Source organism: Lissotriton vulgaris, chromosome 9 (assembly GCF_964263255.1).
Source record: "Lissotriton vulgaris chromosome 9, aLisVul1.2, whole genome shotgun sequence".
NCBI classification, from domain to species: Eukaryota; Metazoa; Chordata; class Amphibia; order Caudata; family Salamandridae; genus Lissotriton; species Lissotriton vulgaris.
The window spans coordinates 525,446,024-525,470,036 of record NC_141697.1 but is presented as its reverse complement, the minus strand read 5'-3'; the positions used below and the strand labels follow the sequence as shown (position 1 = coordinate 525,470,036).

The 24,013-nt window shown below is 45.2% G+C and overlaps 1 protein-coding gene across 2 annotated transcripts in view; it reads left to right on the top strand.

Moving 5' to 3' along the window:
- Positions 1 to 6,997, top strand: part of LOC147690364 (cytochrome P450 2F2-like) — an 818,967-nt gene extending 811,970 nt beyond the window's left edge. For both annotated transcript variants that reach the window (XM_086937998.1, XM_086937999.1), the window contains 2 exons: positions 425 to 566; positions 5,711 to 6,997. In XM_086937998.1, coding sequence (XP_086794124.1) covers positions 425 to 566; positions 5,711 to 5,919 — 351 coding nt within the window. In that variant the 3' untranslated portion in view covers positions 5,920 to 6,997. The remainder of the gene's footprint in view (positions 1 to 424; positions 567 to 5,710) is intronic.
- The last annotated feature ends 17,016 nt before the right edge of the window (positions 6,998 to 24,013 follow it).

Below are 24,013 nucleotides of genomic sequence, written 5' to 3'. Positions count from 1 at the left end.
TCCTGCCCTAAAAGGGGCAGTCCAAACAAACTACAAATCATGCCTGTCTGATTTCCAGCATTAAATGGGCATCACAAACTGTGACCCTCACAATTCTTAGATATATTGATGTGTGCAATGTAAAGAAGTGGTTCCAAAATGGCCAGAAAGGTAAAGAAAAATGCATGCCTGTCTGTAAGTGCTCAAAAGTAAGTGTCAGGCAACAGGCGACAATGGAACTTCACAGTCTACTTAAACATAAAGAAGATCTTCAGTCTTCTATACTCTGGCGACATATAGATTCTAGAACAGAATGCTAGTTCAATCAACTCATAAAATAAAACCTCACATGGTGCCTAACATCTCAAGATGCTGGTCCTGACATTTTTGCTGTAAGCATTCAATTTCCCTATCGTCTTGTTATAGTCTCTTATTTGTTTTTCAGGGAACCGAATTCATACCTCTTTTGACTTCCGTGCATTTTGATCCCACCATGTATGAAAATCCTGACACTTTTGACCCCAACCACTTTCTGGATGAAAACGGTTGCTTCCAGTTGAACCCGGCCTTCATGCCATTCTCAACAGGTATCAGTCAGATTTCAGTTTTTGAGAATAAATACTTCTTTACAGGTAGTGCTGTTCAACCTTTGTGCAAAATTCCTAAAGTTTCCATGAGTGCCCCCATGACGAACTGAAGTTTAGTGCTTGACAAGCGGACCTTTGAAATGGTTAGTAAATACACTCTATGGGCTTGATCCACAAAGGTAAACTTACACTTTTGTTAAATTTACAACACTTTGGTATTCACAACTACGTGCTGAGTTTTACGGCTATGCACTCCCTAAACTCAGGTGTGCAGAGTTCTCTGCCCCGATTGCAGTGTCTCTGTGTGTGGGAACTCCACACCCTTAATTATTAGCAGTTGTAAAACGTAGTTTGTGAATACCTAACAGTAGTAAACTTAGACAGGAGTGTAAGTGTACCTTTGTGAATCAAGCCCTATGCCTTGCATCTCCCCAGCACCCATGCAAAAGTTTAGAAGATTGAGGCTCTTTAGGTGTAGTGCTTTTTCTCTGTTCTGCATCAATGTGTTTGTGTGTGCATGTGTGTGTGTGTATGTGTGTATGTGTTTCGGTGTGCTTGTGTGTGTGTGTGTGTGTGTGTGTGTGTGTGTGTGTGTGTGTGTGTGTGTGTGTGCGTGTGTCTGTCTGTATGTGTGTGTGTCCACACGTGTGCGTGTGTGTGTGCACTCTTAAGGTGGCAGGACAGGTAATGCTCAGGAAGCAGCTTTTATCATGACTATGATAATGGACATAAACTATTAGAAATGGGCAGCCCCAAGAACAAAGTAAATACTCTCCAGCTTGATACACTCGAAGAAGCAGTTGATTGGTATATTTACTAAAAGTTACTTCTTACCTTCCTGTCAAGATAAATGTTTAGTTCAATTCTGAGTTTAGTCGGACTACCATTTGGCTGCTTTTTCTACTTTCAGTCACAAGTATTTTTGTTACTTTACTACAGGTCACCTAGTAATTTTGCAGCCTACTTGGCTGTAGCCGCCGTTTTGATGAGACAGAATGTCTTGGTAGCTGTGTTCATATCAGCACATTCTCTTTCACATATAAATTATTATTTTCTCCTGTTTTTGAGGCTAAAAATCATATAGTCTAAAATAAATCCTAAATAAAAGGAAATGTTTATCTTGGTATCGTGGTGCTGAAAAACAGATTTTTTGTTTGCTACTCATCTGAGTGGTGTTTACTTTAGTGATCTCAAAGGGATGAAAGGTTAAATTGATCCACTGACACTGGAACCTACCACCAAAAGGCCAAACATGGATCATCATGAATGCCTCAGAACACTAAACCACCTAAATCAGCCATTATTTCTTTTAAGCCTATTCATATCAATGATCAAACGGTTTCTTGTTTCATTAATTCTACCAATCACCATCTTACTTTATGCTAATTTACTTCAGTTTGATTTTACAACTGGAGCTTAAATTTGAAAGACTGGAATTTCATGTAAGCAAACATTACAGTCAAAAGTAGATTTTCCAATTTTTACATGAAGCTGCGGTTTGAACAAATACAAATGTAAAAACATTTGTCTTCCTAGATATGAAAAAGGATATCTCTCCAAATCCAATTAATAGTTCAGGAAAGAAAATTGTATGGCCAATTCTGACGAAGACATTAGCACTGAATTTGTAATCCTTTATAAAGCGCTGTGTGCGCAGAAGAATGAATATTCCACAAAAAGATTTTTTAAACAGCCTAACCATTGCAATGAGTGTGTACAGAGAGGCAGGTTAGACTGAAACAAATATCAGGTTATTTGAAATTGGGTATGATTTACACCCTACGCATTAAATAGCCCCCTATTTATGCTAGATTCCGAACTAATCCACCGATTTTCAAAAAATACAATATCACAGCATTTCATGAAAATTCAAAGCGCTGTTTTTCGCAAATGGGAAAATTGTGCAGCTCTATATTTAGTTTAAGTCATTTGGATGATGTCATCATCCGCTATCATGTTAAAAAAAATGCATCAGAGAGATGCTACAGAGTAATTTCAAAGTGCAAAGGTGAGCAGCGCCTTGAGCCAGACTTAAACGTGTGGCCCATCCTCAAATGCAAATTGCTATCCATGGTCCTGTGTTGTCACAAATTCCATGTGGTATAAATGAGTCAGAGCTTCTAAAAAAAGTATATTGGGACTCATTTCAACATTCTAATGAAATTAAACAATTAAAAATTGCTCCATTATTGAAATTGCTTATAAATTTCAAGAGTGGAGAAAGGGTCAATGATGCAGTTGAGCTCAGATGCCTAAAGATGTTAATAAAGTAGAATAGTCTTTTTTCTCTCATGTAGTGTGACCCATGGGGTTTAGACCTAATTTTAGAAATAATCTTCAGCAATCAATAGCTCAATGTTAAATGGAAATCCAGATATGAGCTTCAATCTAGAAACCTACAATGAAATGGAGGAGGGTTTGGGGGGAAGGAGTTTCAGGTTTATTTCACAGTCCAAAGGTGAGAGGTGTCTAGGGCCAGACTTATGCTAGTGAAAATCGGTATTGATCTGGTTGGTCCTTTCAACCTTCTTCCTCCCTCTTCTCGCTTGGCTGTTGTTGTCATTGATTACTATTCCAAGTGGCCAGAGATCCTTTTCTAGCCAGATTACAAAAATGTTATCGATTTCCTAAATTACATTTTTCTGCAGGAGAGTTTTTCCTCTACCATTGTTTCTGACAACGGGGTACAGTTTGTCAGTCAGGAATCCTAAGAATTTCTAGGGCAAGGTGGTGTTGCTCACTCCAAGAGTTCTCTTTATCAATGACAAACTAACGGCCTTGTGGAACGAGTGAAGAGGGTTTGGAATAACTGTGTACAATGCGCTGTTGTATCGTTCAGAATGCTGTGCGCTCCGTGCTATGGTTGTACCAAACCACTCAGCACTCATCCACCAAAGTTTTCCCTTTTAAATTGTTGCGGGGAAGGAAGCCTTCCTACAAGGTGTGCCCTGGATGGATGTCTAAATGGGTGAAGATGGATTCCATTGTGGGTGTGGACGACCTCGTCTGGGAAAATGTCTCCATAGCTCAGTTATTCCAAAAGTCTTATTTTGATGATAGGAGAACGGTTCCTTGTACATTTGTTGTTGGGGACACAGTGCGTGTGAAGATTCCTGTTCACAGCAAAAAAGGAGATGCTAGGTTCTCTGAGCCCATGGTTGTGGAAAGGGTTTGTGGAAAAACAACAAACATTTGTGGAACATGTCCAAGGTTGTTGAGTTGACTGGATATGCTCCCCCCTGTTGCTAGTTTAGCAGTTCTGCTGATGAGTTTATTGAAAAACAATCAGATGCTCCTCTCTCGCTGAAGTTGCCTAGGAGCAATAGAAGCCATTCTGTTCCTATGAGATTTTGCTAATTTAGTTCTCTCTTTCCTTTCTATGTCCGCCTTCCCTTTTTTTTCTTTTCATATGCACGTCTGCTCTCTCTCCCCTTTCCCCCTCCTGTCTAACCTTGCTTCCCCTTTTGTTGCTCCTGGTTCTGGTTTCTTTTTAAAAAAACATTAGGAGGAAGGGGATAATGTAGTGGCTTCCCTCACTGCGTTTTTCTCTGTTGTAAAATGCTCCCCCCTCACGGGTACTTGCGTGTGTCCATTCCACAAAGAACCTAGAATGCTGGAATTGAATATGTTGAGCAGTTGAATGAAGTTGCCTGTTCTGTTGGCGGTTGAGCAGTCCCTGCTGCAAATAAAGTTCTTTTACCAGCACCTACCAGTTTTTGTCGCAACTTCATCACTAGATATTATTTGTTTTGTGGTGGACACTTAACGATGCCTCTTTCCAGAGATCACTTAAGAATGTATAGTGGGGGGAAGGGGAGGGAGGCGCTGTTTGGAACACATTCGAATTTATTACACATTTTGTTCTAATTCAAGTCCTGATGATGCCAGACAAGATTGAATTAAACATTCAGAAATGAGCACCAAAAGCTCAAACTGACTTTTGCCAGCAATTCATACAGTAGCAAAACAAAGCATGAATGACCATGGATTTATAGATTAAGCCAGTTCTTTTTGCAACTGGAAGTAATATTTTTAAGCTTGGCGTTGGTGCAATTTCTAAAAACCAAACTCTTACAAGAGGATTTTTCTAACTGGGAAAGTTGGCACTTTTATTATAAGTTTACAAATAAAGGTCTGATTTAGATCACGGTGGGCATGTTACTTTGTCGGGTAACCTGTCCGCCAAAATATAAATCACGTAGGATATAATGAGATTTTTTATTTCGGCGGGCGGGTTATCCATCACCATTGTGACAGAGTAACACGTCTGCCAAGATGTAAATCAGGCTCAAAGCCTACAGCTCTCAACTGTGCACAGGGAAGCACAGTGTGTAGGAGTGGATCTGTACATGGAAGGACTAATTGAATTTCCCATTCACTTTACCAAGGGCCCCCTTGGAATATGAGGGTCCTGGGCAATTTACTACTTTGCTTTAGAATAAGACAGAATCAAAGACGAAATAGGAAGCATAAGTATATTCCAGACAGGCACCCCTGGGTGTTTGGGGTAAGGGGAAAATGTGGACATGGGGAGTTACCTACTAAAAAGAAATCAGGACATTTGGTGATAATTATTAGATGTGGAAACACTGGAATAGTGCATGTATATTTCCTCTGCTTAGCAATTTCTTTTTCCACAAACAAATCTATATGTTGGAGGTTGGGGTAGGCACTGTAATTTTTCTGTGAGGGTGTTATCTTCTTGATAAAAAATGTGGCCCAATTCACTTTTTATGGTTTTTTTTATTTACCATTCAAACTTGGGAGTCAGCCATCTTTGAATGGTAAGTAAAGGAAAATGACTGCTGCACCAAGTCACAAAGCGTGCATGTGTGGTGACTTTGTGTCTGCCACAGCATCATGAGACATCGAAGCACGTGTGATAATGCATGTGTGCTGTGTATCATTTCAATTTTTTGCTGATTTAAAACTACTTTTTTGCTTTTGCTGAGGCTGAAATGCATCGGAAAAAAACATTAGCAAGGTCAATCGGTCTCCATTTATAAAGCCAAATTGCATGAGCCATTGGCTTTACCAATGCTTGTTAAAAGTATATTTGTCCTGGAACAGCAAGTTCATGTATGCTATATAAAAGTTCTGAATCGGGCAATCCTTTTAATATCTTTTCATTCTCTTACTTGTAGGGAAACGCATATGCCTTGGAGCAAACTTTGCGTTGATGGAGATTTTCATCTATATCACAAGCATCTTACAGAACTTCACACTGAAGCCCTTACTCAGCCCTGAAGAAACTGATGCACGCCCAATCGGGATCTTTTTGGCAAACGTACCCCAACCCTTCAAGTTCTCCTTGATTCCACGTGAACAGAGCTACCCTAAACAGAATAAATGAATTGCTTGCAAATCATAGTAGTGGAGTAGCGTAATTTATGCTCCAGCCTTCAGTTGTTGTAATTATACAACTATATACTCATATACAACATTATATTATATTGTGTTTTAATTTCATTAATGTGTGCGAAGCAACTAAATGTACTAATGAAATGCAATCACTGTAGAGGCTAGGAATTTATATACGAGTACACTATTATTCAATATAAACATGTAATCATGCTCACATTTATTCATGTTTTTGCTTTTATACTCAAGTTAGACGTGCATCTGTATAGTAATGCACTTGAAGTTCATGCTTACTGCTGGATTTATTTGGCCTGACTACAGGCCTCAGTTGAAATGTGTTTACTCTTGCCAGTATGCTTTTCTCTCATTTCACAGATGAGGTATCAGGTTTCTCATCAGCTAAAGAAAGGCATATTGTTTGCATTAGCCTGTCAATAGTGAGGCCTGAAGGGAAACTCGGTAGAGAGCGTGGAGAAATAATGGTCAAAAGATGGCTTCTGTTCATCATGTACCAGGACAATTGCATGTTCAAGGTTGCCTTCTACAGTCTCAATTTCGATGCAAACAGGAGAGAGTGTGGATGCTTCTCCAAACTAATAATTTGGTTGGTTCCTGGTTGTTTGAGAAAAGATAGGAATGTAACTGAAGCTCCTGTTGTCTTAATTTGTGTTCCCAAAGTTAGTTGTTCAGATTCTTTCTTGACTCAGAGATAGACAGTCCTCTCTTCTGCCCTTGAGAGTGTGAAGCTTTATGCTAAACATATTCCTTTTCCTAGGCTACAGAGGTCTGCATTATGCTGACACTTTCTAAGCTCCCTAAATAGAATCCTTGATAGATAATTCTATAGTTATTCTTTATCTAGAAGAGAAAAGGGAAGTATCCTTATGGAACACCTATTTACTATAGTTTGTTTCTGTATCTCTGTGGCTGTTACTACTCTGTATGTCATGTTATTACACATTAACTGAGATATTTCAGCTTACCAGCTGTATTGCTGTACCTATTGAATCTATGTCTGTCCATTTATTTACTGATTGATTAATATTCTAAAATAAACAAATGTAACCATATTTAGTGACTTTTGGTCCTTATTGTGGAGTCGCATTGACTTTACAAGTCAGAAATGCACTGCTGATGTCTTCTCTTTTTCCTCACTGCAATTCAACCAACTAAGGTCCATACGATCAATGGGGAAAATCTTTAATGACCTTTCTAAAAGATTGTAGCATAAGTACTAACACGCTGTCAGTAGTAACATTGCAACAAGTTGGGTACACAGCTCTAAAGAAACAGTATCAATTGAATAATATTTGAAAACCAGTGGCACAATATTTTCTATTCATGCTGCATTGTCTTTGTCTTCTACTTACAGGACTCCTCCCAAAAAAACTAGCATTACTTATAGCTGATATTTTCATATTAGATCTGCTCTATTAATTAATGTCCATTCGTTGTGAGATATTTCTTCAACATATGATTTTCTAGTCTATAAATCTGTCTACCTAGACACCAGGGGACTGGTAAAACAACAGTATATGTCACCATAAATTCTTGCAAAGTGAAACAAAGTGCCCCAAAATGCTTTTGCGTTGGAACATTGCCCTTAAAGTTGTGACAATAGTGGAATTCTCTTCCTTAAGGCAGGTGGCGTCCCATGGGTGGCTCATGGGTGCTCCCATGTTACCAGCCACGGCCAGATATATGATTGTCAGACTATTACAGCAGTTGAGAAAGAAAATTGTTACATTTCTTCTCAAATTTCAGTCATTGAATGTGTGCTGCCCTGTACAACACACTCCAATGTGTGAAATGTTAAAAAATGGTCTAAGCTTAGGATTTGGTACTGAAAGAGCACCCTTCCAGTACAAAACCTAAGCTAAGCAGCAAGCACAAACCTTCAAACTATGGGGCAATTAATTGTGTGCACCCAGCGCTAGGCAGCATGTTTGTGCTCCAGAACTGTGGTAGACAGCAGCAGTGCTATATTTAGTAAATATGGACCTGAGCTGCTCTCACCCCCTAGCACGGCATATCACAAACAACTTTGGTTGCAGTGCTGCTTTGCACTGGTTTTTAATAAATTTAGGCCCAGCAGTTACATTAATCTCAAAATGTCCAGGTACATCGGGGAATGTATTTTGTACCGCTGAGAACTTCCACAACTCAAGACCCCCTATCTTGAAAAACAGAGTCCCAGGTCTATGCTTCTCAAGATGTACCTTTTAGTTTTTGAGCTCTGAGAGGGTCAGGCATGCCTTCACGCAGTATGCCTTCATGCAGTACGCCATGTGCACTGCAGTTCTCTCAGTTAATTAATTCACCCGGAGCAGCGCAGCGGAAGGCGAGTGGAGTCACAGCAGCAGGAGCTGGCAGGAGCAAGACACCTTGGGAGGAAGAAGGTAAGTCTCCCGGCCAGCACTGCAGGCCTTACTACGTGGGAGGGTTGGAAGGGGGGGGCTGGGCGTTTAGCAGGAGGGGAGGAGGGGGGTTTAGCGGGAGGAGGGCTGGGGGTTTTGTAGGTGGGGTGTGGGGGGATAAGGGGGAAGTAAGTGACTCCGCCAGCCATGGAACTCTGAGGAATTTCAGGGAGTTTCCAAGTAACTCTGTGAAATTCCACAGAGTACTACTACGCCAGCTTCGCCCAGGGGTAGTGGTAGCATAGCCGTATCATCTATCAGCAATCCTGCCAGCCATTTCGATACCAACTGTAATTGTGCGGCTAAGTAATATATCTCCTAGTTGGGAACAGCTAACCCACCCTGCTCCACCGGTTTATAGAGTTTTCGTAACACCACCCTGTGACGCCCCTTATTCCAAATGAAGTCTCTTGTCCACTGTCCTAATTCTCAAAATGTTTTGGCTCAAATATATACTGGTTTGTTGGTAAAATAGTATACCATCCTGGGCAGTACTATCAAACAGTGCAATTCGTCCCATAATGGACAACAGTAATGTTTACCAAAATTTCATTTGGGATCTGATAGATATTATTGCTCTGGTAAGGTTGCTTTCTAAAATATCATCAGCAGAGTGATAGATGCAGATACATAGATACCGGAAGGACGAAAGTTGCTATAATATTGGTGCCCGCTGACCATGAGTCCCAGGTCCTGTGTGTGCAAGCTAAATAGATATAGGCAGGACTTCTTTTAAGTCCCGATAGCCTAGCGAAACACTGCAAGATCTCTGCAACTGTACTCGGCACACTGTGGACGTCTCTCAGATATAATAAAAGGTCCTCTGTGTACAGTGACACAAAATGTAGGCTGTCTCCCAAGCGTATTCCCCAGTCCTCTCCCCTTCCCCGCAGTTCTACCACTAGGGGTTTCATCGCCAATGAAAATAACAAAGGCGATAACGGACAGCCCTATCTGGTGCCCCTGCCAATTGTAATGGGCTCAGATATATGTTGGCCGATGTGAACCCTGATGAGAGAGCCCATATATAATGACCGCGTGAGCTGCAGAATCGGGCCCAGAATCTGTACTGGTGGAGATCCAAGAGTAGGTAGGGCCGCTCCAGCGAATCAAAGGCTTTTTCTAGGTCTAGGACCAGACAACCTGATTGGGGCTAGATCTGAGGTACGTATTCTTGGAGTCGGAGGCACCGCTATATATCTAAAGAAGTGTTACAGGCTGATATGAAGCCATTCTGGTCAGCATGGATGAGAGATGGGACCATGGGAGCCAGACTTGCCCCAATAATGCTGTCTAAGATTTTGTAGTCTGTGTTAAGCATTGCTAGCGGACTATACGACCCCAATTCTGTTTTATCTCCTTCAGGCTTAGGGAGGGAGACTAGGAGCGCCTCTCGTTGTGATTACGAGAGGGTGGAGTCTGAGAGCACGGAATCATATACTACTATCATAAACTACTATCAACTGCGGCAGTAGGAGTTTAGCATAGGCCTTATAGAATTCTGTTGTTAGTCCATCGAGACCAGGAGTTTTCCCTATGGCCAGGGCATGAATACCAGCATGTATTTCCTCTGATGTGATCACCTCATCCAGCTCTAGCTGTTGCTTGGGGATAAGACGGGAAGTCCAACTGTAGTGAGGTACTGCTGCATTTCCACTGGGAAGGCAATGGCTGTGGACCTGTATGGTGCCTTGTAATGATGTGTGAATTTGTAGAGTATCCCGGTTTGGGTATACAGCAGCATGGCATTGGACAAGCAGATTTCTGTAATGGGCAACTGGGTGTCATCCTGATGGACGAACCAGGCCAACAGGTGGCCTGCCTGATCCGCTGCTGTGTGAGTGCGGGCAGAGTGTGACTTTTAATTTAAACTTCTCAATCCCTCTAATAGGGAATTGAGCTCTGTTCTTTTAGCAGTGAGTTGAGTTTGGATGAGGATTGAAGATTCCGCTACCTGCGTTTCTAAGCTAAGTAACCCGTGCTCTAACTTCTTAAGATCAGCTTCCAGGGATTTTCGCATACCTGTTAGTGCTCTGATATATTAGCCTCGCATAATTACTTTAAATGTGTCCCACTACAGAAGGCGCGAGGATGCTGTGTGTGTGTTGTCACTGAAATAATTAGTAATAGCAAAGCCTAGGGCCTCACGAAATGATGAGTCCTCCAGAGTCGCAGGTTGCAGACAACATCTTGGGATGGCGGAGGGGATCTAGTCCCATGACAACCGCAGGTACTGTGGGGTATGGTCTGTGTGAGTTCTACCCATGTATTCCATGTTAACCACCGCCAGAGATATGTCATTTGTGCAGTTAAGTCTATCCAATCTCACATGGAGGCTGTGGGATCCCTAATAGTAGGAGTATATCCTAAACGCAAGATGACACTGACGTCAGATGTCTACAAGTCTCCAATGCCCCATCCATGAATATAATGCTTAGCAGCAAGCAATGCAAGGCACCAGGGAGCGGGGGAAAAGAGCGATCAATGAATGTGTCCAACACACAGTTAAAATCGCCCCCCAGTAGTAAGGGCAGTCTTTGCCAGTTGGAAAGCTTGCTGGTCAGTATGTCGAGGAAAGGCAACTGATGGGCGCATTTTAGGACCCTAGAACGTACTGACCCTCAGTGTGAATAACCGTTTCATCAACGGCGAAGAGGGTACTTGGCTTAATCCAAATTAATGCTCCCCGGGCAAATGCCAAATATCCCATGGCGTACAACTGCCCAGGTCACCTTCTCTGTAGACTGGCAATTTCAGGTGATGTAAGGTATGTTTCCTGAAGGAGGACTATTTGGCCTGATGTCTCTTCAAGTAGGAATAGATTGAGGATCTGCGAGCTGGAGTGTGAATGCCCTGGACGTTCCAGGTGTACACAGTTATGGGTGTCATTTCAGTATGAAGATGTTTGAACGTGATGCCTGTGGTACATGAGACAGCCTGCACTGCAATTGGGGGGTGGTGTTGAATGTGAACTACGAAATGACTTTGAGGGTCAGTAGTGGGCTCATGGCATGGCAACTCAACCAAAGTAAACAACAAAACACATTAAACAAGTCTACAAATACCATAAGGGCGGGCCTGCAACAAGCAGCTGTTCAAACCACATACCAGTGTTTAAAGCCACATATGGCTAGTGGGAAGAGGTGGCGATCGTGATCGATGCTGATTAGGTAAGAGCATAGATCCCCCCCAGGACAGCATCGTGGGCAGTCCCAGTGACATATCATTCCTGCATTGCCTGCCCGCTTAGTCCCAATAAGCCCCAGCCACAGAGCAAGTTAATGCTAAGCATAACTCCAACATCATAACTGTTATTACATGCAAAAATGCCAGTACGACGTGTACAGTAAGACTAGGTACATCCATGTCCGCAAAGTCCAAACAAGCGCTCACAGCCTTGCTGTCCTTGGCATGAAGTTATACTATATTGTCTGAGGTTTGCGGAGTGACCTCAGGCAGGGCAGTGGAGTCCAATGTGGAGGAGGCCGCATCGGAGTCCACATTGCTATCTCGTTCCTGGAGACTCTCCCCAGAGACTGACTCTCTTCGGGCATCGCTTACTTCAGCTGCTGCCTGTTGCGCTCTGCACCCGTGTTGAATCATTTGTTCAATGTCGGGACCAAGCCCCATGCCGCTCTCCTGTACCCTGCACCTCCTCCCCCGATGACCCCCAGCCTTAACTCCTCGCTGGGTCCCTCAGTGTGTCCCAGAAGATTCGGCAGGATGCCCGAGTTCAGTCACTCGCAGGCAGCCTAGGGGGTGTCAAAGAAATGTGTTTTGCATTTGGCTACCATTCTTAACTGCACTAGGAATAATAAAGAGTATTTAAGTTCTAGGGTACATAGCCGGCGCATCACTTCCAGGAAGGAGTGTCGCTGCTTTTGCACCGCTGCCATATAGTCCGGGAGTAGTATGACTTGACTGTTGTTAACTTGTATTGACTGTAGTTCACCGGCTTCCTGCAGGATTGTGTATTTGTCCCTGAGTGCAAAACACATAAATAGTCTGGGCCCAGCTCCTGCAATCAGTCAGGACCGCCCCCAGGCCTATGGGTCTGCTCCCCCAGTTTCTGGGCAGATTACTTGCTGCGCCTCTTCCACAGTGTCGAAGTCCATTTCCTGCCCTCCACAGTTTACAGCAATTCTTCTCTCAGGCCCAGGCACTACCATCGTACTCCACCTCCAGGCAGACCCAAGGGGATGTGTTTTCTCCCTTATTAGCTGTCCGGGGGGCCATCAGACTCAGGCACACGGCCCATTCAAGTATCCAGCCCAGCTAGTGATGAGGCCCCAACTCTGCTCTGCCCCAGAGCCTGAGTGCCGCAGGCCGCAGAGATCCCATCCCCATGGTGTCACCACTGCCCCATATCTTCTGTAGGTTCCGTCCCCCGGGGTAATCACAGGAGGGCTACAGCAGGGCACCGACGTGTGAGCCTCAATGCAGGAGCGCAGTCAACAACAGGACGGCCTTGCGGCCCCTTCAGATCCCACAGACACTCGCTCGGCAGGGCGTCCCATGCAGCCATGCCAAAGGCCCATGGCAAGACCCGTCCCAATCCAGAGCAAAATCGCCTCTGCTGCAGTGATTAGGTAGTACTCCGCTTGGCTCCAGGCTGCATCAGGGTGCGTGAGACCGTGGGCATGGTTCACCGTCACCAGGCCCCTGCTCTGTGCAGATAACATCCAAATTATGAGGGATAGGTAGCGGAGTGCTAACAAGCCACGTCTGCCATCATGTCGAGCTTGGCCATGCCCCCCCGACGGTGAGACTTCTGTTTGGGGGAAGTATGGTGAATAGGAAAACCCAGTCCAGAAAACCCCTGTGGAAAAACCAGGGCAGTTGCGGTGTCACTGGATCAGTCTGGAACAAGCAGGAACTGGAGGCCACAGGCAAGTGGCAAGCAAGGTGTCCAAGTCCCATCTGAGTCTTTCACTCTGGAAGAGGATACAGAATGTTAAAACAAATATGATTCCTATTCGAAGCATACAAAACTTTACACAAGCAGGGTCCACAGTTTTTTAAAGACCAGTTGACACTCTACTGTCCCGTGGAAGGGTATGCTCAGACATGAGTCCCTTGCTCACTGCACCATCAGGATTCAAGCAAGCCGGGCCGAAGATGGCTGTAATGCCAGAAACCGGTCCCCGGAAGCTTGTTTCCTTTCCAATAAAAGAATTGGCTTGGTAGTTTGGTCTGCCCTGTTCCCATGATGCACTGGGCCAGAGACAGACTAATTTGCATGTAGCCAGGTTCTGAGCTGGGATGGTGCAGTGAGCTAAAAAACGGTGATGGATCAAGCCCTGATCTGTTGAGTGGGTAGGAGTGTTCTGCTTAATTCAGATACTCTGTCCACCACCACCCCCTTTTCTGAATCATCATGTCGAGCTTGGCCATGCCCCCCGAGGGTGAGACTTCTGTTTGGGGGAAGTATGGTGAATAGGAAAACCCAGTCCAGAAAACCCTAGTGGAAAAACCAGGGCAGTTGCAGTGTCACTGGATCAGTCTGGAACAAGCAGGAACTGGAGGCCACAGGCAAGTGGCAAGCAAGGTGTCCAAGTCCCATCTGAGTCTGTCACTCTGGAACAGGATACAGAATGTTAAAAGAAATATGATTCCTATTCGAAGCATTCAAAGCTTTACACAAGCAGGGTCCACAGTTTTTTAAAGACCAGTTGACACTCTACTGTCCCCCCAGACAACTCAGATTCACAACAATGTATCAATTAGTGGTCCCTCGCACTAAGACAGCCTCTTGGGGAGACCGACGGTTCATGGTCACGGCAGCCAGACTTTGGAATACTCTTCCATCTTCGATCAGGTCAAGTCATTCTCTCTTGCTATTCAGCAAAGGGTTAAAAACCTGGTTGTTCAACCAGTAATCCATCCAAAGAACCAGCATCGGAGAGTCACGTTCTGAGTCTTAGCGCCGAGACGCCCACGGGCATTTGTTCACGCTTAACAAATATCAAAAATAAATAAAAATAAATATTGATATGATCTGATGACTATAATTCCCTGGTGTCCACTGTTAATTATAAGGATTTCTTATCAAGGTCAATAAACATTTGGAGAGGGAACCAAATCTGTTGGGTTGGAGAATTCTTTGACTATTTTTTAGAGTTCCTTTGTGTGGTTGGCCACGGAAGTGATGCAGGTTTTGATGGCTCCTTTCTTGGCTTCTTTGATGGGCCAGTGATAGTTGCTGAGGGCTGTTTTGTGAGCAACTCTGTCAAGGGATTCGGTGGTGCACTATCATTTCTCCAGTTCTGGGGTTTACCAGCTGGCATGTTTTGAAGTCTTGTTGGATTTTGTAGGTTTCAGTGGGGTAATTCTGTCAGCGTTGTCAGTGATCCAGGTGGCAAAGTTCTGGACACCCTGGTCGAGAGCTGTTGAGGCCTCAGGTTGGGAGTGGTGAGGGCCTTAGACCACTGAGTTTCAGTGACCTTGCTCCAGCTGCGGTGGGAGGAGATCTGACACCTGGTGATTGTGTGCTGGGCGTCGGTGATGGTGAAGTGTATGATGTTGTGGTCAGTCCAGGTGAGGTCTGTGGTGTGGTTGAACTTGATTCTGTCAGTTGGCGTCGTTGGGGTCATCGATGTGGAATTTGAGGTTGCCAAGTAGGATGTAGTGGTGGGAGTCGATTGCTAGGGGGGGTGATGAGGTTGGGTATGGTGTCACACAATGTTGCTCGGGTCCCAGGAGTCTTTAGGAGAGGGTGCCTCTTATTGTGGTCTTCACATCAGTTTGTAGTACAAAGTTGAGGTCTTGAATGAGCTGTGTGGGGTCGTTGTTGGGTATGGCGCATCTCATGGATTCCTTGAAGATGATGGCAATCCCTCTGCCTTGTTTGTTGGCGCGGTCTTGGTGTATCATCTTGTAGGCTTCTGGAGCGGCGGTGGTGATGTCGGAGTGAGACACATTTTGATGATGAAGGCAATGTCCATGGAGAGGGTGGTGATGGTGTTCCACAATTACGTGGCATGTTTGCAGAGTGAGCAGACAATGCGAAGGACAAACTGGAGTGGTTGCAGGGTGTTTTTGGTCTTGTGGGCAGGAATGGTGCAGGATCTTATGTATGTTGTGTGACAGATTTGGCAGGTGAAGGGTCCTTTGGGGGATCGTGGGGAGGAGGAGCTGCAGCTGTTGTTTTGGCATCTGGGGTCCTATTTCAGGAGTTACTTGGCGGTGTGTACCATTGGGTGGTGGGAGGGCCAAGGGTCCTGGCGCTGGGTGTTGTGCAACCGGCGGTACATTGGCGACGTGCCTGCTGGGTCCGTCCACTGCATGGATGTGCAGTGCCCTCTATTTGTGGTGCTTGTAGGTGGTCTTAGTGGACCAGGGTGCAACGATCTGGAGCTGGTAGCACAGGGACCAGGAAAGCAGGCAGTGCAGGGGCAGGGACACCAATCTGCGCAGGGGCGGGGACATCAGGCATTGCAGAGACAGCAGGCACTGCAGGGACAGGAGGAATAGCAGGGCAAGCAGGCAGCACAGGGACAGCAGGCAGTGCAGGGCGAGGGACAGCAGGCAGCACAGGTATAAGGACAGCAGGCAGCGCAGGTATAAGGGCAGCTGGCAGTATAGGGATGGGGACAGCAAGCAGCACAGGGGCGGGAACAGCAGGCAGCACAGGGATAGGGGCAACAGGCAGCAGAGGGGTGGGGACAGCAGGCAGGATAGGGACAGCAGGTAGAGCAAGGGCAGGGACAGCAGGCAACGCAAGGGCAGGGACAGCAAGCAGCACAGGGATAGGGACTGCAAGGAGGGTCAGGGACAGCAGGCAGCGCAGTGGCAGCACGCCGCGCAGGCATAGGGACAGCAGGAAGCTCAGGGACAGCAGGCGGCACAGGGGCAGGGACATCAGGCAGCGTAGCGACAGCAGGCAATGCAGGGGTAGCAGACAGCGCAGGGGTAGGGACAGCAGGCAGGGAATGGGGCAGCAGATGGTGCAGGGATAGGGACAGCAGGCAGCACAGGGACAGCAGGCAGAGCAGGGATAGGGACATGAAGAAGTGCAGGGGTGGGGACAGCAAGCAGAGCAAGGAGAGGGACAGGAGGCGGCGCAGGGACAACAGGCAGTGCAGGGACAGGAGGTCGCTCAGAGAAAGGGACAGGAGGTAGTGCAGGGAAAAAGACAGTAAGCAATGCAGGGGCAGGCACCGTACCTGAAGATGTGGTCAGCAAAAGAGGAGTGGCCCAGCTCAGCCTCTTCTGGACTTTGACACATGTAGGCAGGCCGGCCCTTGGCTCGCGCACCTCTGGGATGCAGGAGGAGGCGCCCTGTAATAAGGACGGGTGGGAAAACAGCAGAAAAATGGCAGTAGTGGAGGCTGCTGGGAGTTGATGGTCCTGTGGCGTGGAGGGTTGAAGAAGAGTACCACAATGCGGGAGGAGGCACTCTATTATAAGGGCTGGTAGGAAAACAGCAGAAACATTTCAGGAAAACTGCTCCCAGTAGAAGAGGCTACTGTGAGTTGTGGTCCGGCAGTGTGGAGTTTTCAAGAAGAGTCCCCCTGGTTTGAATGGTTTACAAATAAGGCAAACAGCTTTGCTCCGAATTAATAGGGTGAGCGTGTGGTTGACCTGCTTCTATCTGTTTCCTCTTAGATGGTGCAACGCACCTAGAAGCTCCATACAAGTGACAAAACAGACAGTTTCTGCTCTCAATGGGGTTGAAAGCTCTGCCAGGGCACAGGCCAAAGCTCCGTCGGCACCTGCCAAGGGTCCATGTTCCAGCCCACCATGTCTTAGAGTGCCCAGTGAGTGCTCCCCTGCTTCGCCAGGATGAAAATCCCAGACCAGGTCCCCAGGTCAGCGGGTGAGTTGCCTTGGGTCCTGGGGCTCTTTACGCCATACTGCTGTGTTGCAAAGTGCCAAAATGCGGTCCCACAACCCCTGGAGGGCTTCACTGCCTCACCAATTTAAGAAGCTCTGACCGGCAAGAAGTGTGAAAGCCTGGCTGTGGGGGCCATTCTCAACCCCTGTATTGTAAAGTGCCCAGTAGGGTTTCCCACAGCCCCAAGGAGGGCTCTACTTCACAAGGATTAGAAGCCCTAGGAGGGTGCAACACTAGAGCTCTGGCTGGCCCAGGGTGCAAGTTCCCAGCCCTGGACACCATTTACTAGCTTGCCATTTTGCAAAATGCCTGGGATTGGGACCTCCCAGCTCTGGAGAGGGCTCCCGTACTCTGATGGGTTTGTAAACTCTGATTGGGTCTGACTGGAAGTACATGCCCCAGACTTCAGGGACTGGACCCTGGGCTCCCTTCTCTGGCCCATGGTGTAGCAAAGTGCCCGAGATGGAGTCATGCACCTGCTTCAGCTGCTCTAATAGGTTGAGAAGCTCTGACTGGGTCAAAGCCCCAAATGGCCTGGGGTTGTATTACCCCATATGCCCCGGAAAGGTTCCCCTGCTTCACTTTGTTGAGAAGCTCTGATCGGGTCATGACTGGTTTTAACTATCAGAGCTCTGGTTGACCGAGAAGCAGAGTCTATAGGTCTGGACTCTGGTGTTCAATCTGCTGTGTTGCAAAGTGACCAGGATGGGGTCCTGCAGGCCACAGGGGACTCTCTTGCATCACTAGGTTAAGAAGCACTGCTCAAGACCTGGTTCAGATTTCCAATTGGCCCCTGGGTGCAAGCCGCTTTCCATTTCATTCAATCACTGGCCCGCTGTGTTGCAAAGTGCCAAGATGATGTTCCCCCAGGCCTGAGGAGGGCTGCCAGGCTTTGCTGAGTTAGGAAACTCTGACCTGATCCTGAGACAAACATCTGGCTGGCCTGGGGGTGCAAGCCCCTGAGCCAGGGATCCATTCTCCATCCCGACTTGTGGCAAAGTCCCCAGAATAGGTTCCTGAAGGCCTGGAGAGATCTTTCCTGCTCCGCCTGTATAAGAATCTCTGACCCAACCAGAGGTCAGAGCTCTGACTGGCCTGTATGGCAGCCTCAGGTTCAGCCACACTCCATGTACCTGCTCACCGTGTTTAAGAGTCCATACACAGTTTTCCATGTAGAAATACTTAGAATGGCCCACAGTAGAGGCTTCCCCCTGCTAGTTCATCTTGGGCGGGTCCAGGGGTCTAAGCCCCAGCCTGTAGTCCTTCTGCATACCTCCAATGTAAGCAGAAATGCTTTAAAGAATGCACAGCATAACCAGATAGCTATCCTCCGGGCTTAGCATTCTGTGGCTTCAGCCACCTGGCAGAGCCACTGACCCTGTCCAGGACAGGGTGGCAGTGGACCGAGTAGGAGTCTAGGCCTCCTCCAAGCGGACCAGTTTGAGTGATCCTCAGTGAAAGGCAGATGAAGCCATGATTTCTGCCTGTGAGGCCTGGTCCATGTAGATCAGGGTTTTAGGTACTGGTCAGAGAACCCTAGCCCACCCTGGGCAGGGTGGTGTCTGACTGTGGAGGGGTATGGGGCTCCTCTGGCTGAACAATTACAGTAATTCCTAGTGATGGTTGGGTTAAAGAATGGTTTTGCGTGCAAGGCCAGGTATCCAGTATTATGTGTCAAATATTTGCCCAGCTGAATGTACAAGCCAATAACCTTTTGAAGATACATGCACCATGAAGTCTACCTTCACATGTAACACATTCGCTCTTAATCAGAAGAATTTTCTTAAAAACTATAAGGGCTGTAAGCAGCTGCTGTGCTTGTGCACACAACCATGACATTATTCAAGAGAGTTTAATGTCTTATCAGCAATAGGTGTGGGCTCAACAAATCCCACCATGCTGAGGTAGAAATCTTGTGGTATGTTGATGCATTTAGCTTTTTTGGTCTGCTTCAGAAAATAGCTTGTCAATGCCTTCACATTATGCTATTTCAGTTAAAAATATTTTGTGCCAACAAGTACATTCAAAACAGCATCTCAATTTACCTCGGATTAAACACTAACCTTTTACTTTCTGAAATGTAATGATTTGTGACTCTTTTGACTTGTAGGCAATATGTGTATTTTTCCCTGTGGAAATTTTGGGAAACATATGGGAAATTATGCAAGGTTTTCAAAACGCTTGAGGCCTGTATCTTGCATGAATTTTCCAAGTGAGGGTATATTTTGAATTGGGTGTTTACTCTAGATATTAGAGGGAGTGTAACTTAAGCAGAAAATGTCAATCTATAGCACATTTTCTTCTAATACCTATCTTTCACAAGAAAACATCAGGTAAAAATTCCATATCATGAGGAATGGTGAAAACCTCTCAACTTGAGCTTAACATGACATTAGGTGATAATGATAGAGGTTATGGCTTTATATTTAACATTATTAGCTGACCTACATTTGAATAGCAAGCTTTATTTTACAAATGTACCACTCAAAGCCTACATTCAGAATAGAAAATCATACAATTATCTTAAATAAAAATACTAGAGCACGGAGAGCAATTGTTGTTTTTCTATTATCCTAGCTTGATGTACTTTCTATGGGAATAGATAGCTTCTATTTTACAGTGAATTTATCACTTTAATTCCCATTAATCCTTACCTAAGTCTAGGTCCTGAGTGTTAGATACTATCCAGTAACCTGAAGAGGTAGCTCAGTGAGTTATTTGCTCACTCATGCCTTACTATACAACCTGCAGGTCACATGTTCAAATCCTAGAAAAGCTGCCTGAGATTTTAATCCGTTTGAGGTCAATATTCTAAATGTCAATGCATTACGAAATAATAAAATCTGGTTTGCAGTGATACGAAAAGGTATACAACAAATTAAGATTGGGCTTGCAATGCAAATAACCAGGCCTAAGCACAATAGAAGGCGAAAACATCCTTTAATACGCAGCAAGAAGTACACACTACCATTAGAATGCGGGCAATACTACGAACGCGCCATTGCCACGTGTTCCATTACCACGAATTCCATTACCACGCAAGTCGTTACAACGACTTTCATTAGGGAACGTGTTGTTGGATTTTGCATCCACCACCCTCCCTACTGTTGCACAGACTGGAGTTGGAATAGTAATTTATACTGTTCCAAAGTCCAGCGCTTCCCTAAGGCAAGTCTTTGTAACATGTAGTAACACTTTCAATATATTACCCGCATTGTAATGGCATGCGATATAAAAGCATGTGTGATTGTGTCATACATCCTAGAAGGCTGTTAGCATGATGAAAGAAATGCTCTATGCTATCGCAGACAAGTGGAACTGGCAATCTTGACTCACACATAGTCCTGATATTGCTCATACACCTCTATAAGAAACCTAATTTGACTCAAACACTACAGGGACTCTGAAATAACTACTTGATAAGTATTCTGATCTAATTCGTTCTAGAATGGAAATATCTAAAATTAGCAATTAGCCTAAACAAATAAGAATGCTTGTTTTTATAAACACAGAGTTCTAGACAAATTGAAATTCTGTATCCATAGCAGCAATTGGACTCTTGCACTGAAGTGTCATCAGAGAACCTTCATGCAGGCATTGTTGTGTCATGGGTCAGTACTCTAAAATGTGGTGTCTTTGGCCATCTCATAGCTGGAAGAGGTTTTAGCAGAGAAGGAGTTGGAGCTTTAGTTGGAGTCTATTTTTTCTTATATACTGTGTGCTGCATCAAATGGAGAAAAACAAGGTAAGAGCACTTCTAAGAACTGAACAGAAAATGTAGCAATTATCTAGCTTTTAAGTGATTGTCAATACTGTCTCTGAAGTCTGATCTCAACCTACATTTCAGTCAACAATAAACAACTGCCTACCACTACTCTTTTTTCTTAATCTAAGGAGCAGCGAATTACAGAATACTTCTAAGGCAGATCAACTATTTTTTTTCTTGTGCAGTCTTTAGTGCCATTTGAAATCTGAGGATTATTACACTGTGTCTAAAACCTGTAGGCAGCAAAACATGCATATAAATGGGCTCTGGAGTGTTGAACAGCCCTGTCTCCAAAATAAATAGCTTGTTGTACATATATATTTGATTGACCTTAATGGAATAGCATTATACGCCTTAAAATAGTTTTGTGAAGGATAATGGCCTTATTTGGAACCTAACAGATGGGTAACTCTGTCACCATGTGATGGATATTCCATCCACCTTATTATAAGTGCCCTATACTATAATCAACTTGTAATACGGTGGATGGGATATCTCTCATGTTTGTGACAAAGTAACCCATCTGCCAAACTCTAAAACAAAAGACACACAATTAATGGCCGGAATGCAGAACAAATACAAAAAATTCACCTCCAGTCAAGAGATCTGGGTTAAATCCATCATTCTTTTGCTCACCATGCCACCCCAGTTTAGACCTTACCATATGCAAATCAGTTTTGCCCCTGTGCCTCATGGGAACCGTCCAGCCTGAACTGCCAAGCCAGGTCCTCCCTGGACCAGAAACTAGCATCCTAGGACCGGTTTCAGGGTTTCAACCCTCTTCAGCCAGGATAGCTTGATTCCGGTGGCACAGAGAGGCCAGGACCCACGTCTCGGCAAACCTGGAGCACTTAGGGCGAGGAGGCAAAAGACACACAATTGATGGACGCAATGCAGAACAAATCAAAACATTCACCGCCAGTCAAGAGATCTGGGCCTAAATCCATCATTTTTTTTGCTCACCATGCCATTCCAGTTTGGACCCAGCCATATGCAGATCATGACATTGTTCTGCATTCTGTCCATCAATAGTTCTTTTTGCATTTTTCCCCCCGAGTGGGACGGGTATGCTTAAACAAGAGTCTCATGCTCTCCATGCTACTGGAATCAAGCTATCCTGGCTGAAGAGGGGTGACACCTCAAAACCGGTCCTAGGATGCGTGTTTCCAGTCCAGGGAGGACCTGGCCTGGCAGTTTGGGCTGGACTGTTCCCATTAGGTGCAAGGTCAGGACTGATCTGCATATGGCTGGGTCCAAATTGGATTGGCATGGTGTGCAAAAAAACAATGGATTTAGGCACAGATCTCTGTACTGGGGTGAATGTATGACATTGTTCTGCATTCTGTCCATCAATAGTTCTTTTTGCATTTGTCACCCAGAGTGGGACGGAAATGCTCAGACATGAGTCCCGTGCTCTCCATGTCACTGAAATCAAGCGATCCTGGCTGAAGAGGGGGTGAAACCCCGAAGCTGGTCCTAGGATGCTTGTTTCCAGTCCAGGGAGGACCTGGCCTGGCAGTTCAGGCTGGACTGTTCCCATTGGGCACAGGGTCAGGACTGATCTGCATATGGCTGGGTCCAAACTGGAATGGCATGGTGAGCAAAAAAACAATGGATTTATGCCCAGATCTCTGTACTGGGATGGATGTATTCTATTGTTCCGCATTCTGTCCATCAATAGTTCTTTTTACAAACTCTAAAGCAAGGCTTATATTTCCTATTGGTCCTATATATGTGGCTTGTTATCTTTGAACATTTTGATGTAGCAGATTGTACTTTACTGGTCTCAAGTTAGTGTTGTTTTGATGATGAAATGTACATTGTGTAATTAATATCCTATACCAACTTCTAACTCACGGTAAAGCTTTGGGCGTGATAAGTGAGATCACCCCTTGATTTCCCCCATCTTTAAATCACTTAGTTGACTTAGCTAATATAAATCACTAGATCCAATCAAAGATCCCTTTTCCAAATATCTAGGTTGACAATCACTCTCCAGAGATCTAGACCTTTTAAATAACTTTGAATGATACATGTTTAAAATGATTAATAAATGAAAATTTCAATGTTTCATACAACGGATGTACAACTGGACGAACATCCTGTTGAACATCGGACCTGAGCAGAGCGGTCACACCGCATTGCGCGTATTGTGGCGCTATTCACTTGAATTTCAGCCGTTTTTAAAAGTTCCTCGTTTTGTATTTATTTTTATTTAATTTCTTTTTCCCCTGTTTTTACGGGGCGCTCCCCACACTTGCACTTTAATTGTTGAAATCACCGCGCTTTGCGGGTCCCGTATCCCATGTCTCTGCCTCTCGGCAGCTTAGCTGATTAGCAGCCATATTGGGTGAGGGTAGGACGCCGGGCGTGGAGTGAACGCTCTAACGCCCAAGGACGATCGACCTCCTCTTAAGGAAGGTAAATCTGGGGCTCTGTCTTGCTGGACGAACATCCTGTTGAACATCGGACCTGAGCAGAGAGGTCACACCGCATTGCGCGTATTGTGGCGCTATTCACTTGAATTTCAGCCGTTTTTAAAAGTTCTTCGTTTTGTATTTATTTTTATTTCATTTCTTTTTCCCCTGTTTTTACGGGGCGCTCCCCACACTTGCACTTTAATTGTTGAAATCACCGCGCTTTGCGGGTCCCGTATCCCATGTCTCTGCCTCTCGGCAGCTTAGCTGATTAGCGGCCATAGTGGGTGAGGGTAGGACGCCGGGCGTGGAGTGCACGCTCTAGCGCCCAAGGACGATCGACCTCCTCATAAGGAAGGTAAATCTGGGGCTCTGTCTTGCTGGACGAACATCCTGTTGAACATCGGACCTGAGCAGAGCGGTCACACCGCATTGCGCGCATTGTGGCACTATTCACTTGAATTTCAGCCGTTTTTAAAAGTTCCTTGTTTTGTATTTATTTTTATTTCATTTCTTTTTCCCCTGTTTTTACGGGGCGCTCCCCACACTTGCACTTTAATTGTTGAAATCACCGCGCTTTGCGGGTCCCGTATCCCATGTCTCTGCCTCTCGGCAGCTTAGCTGATTAGCGGCCATATTGGGTGAGGGTA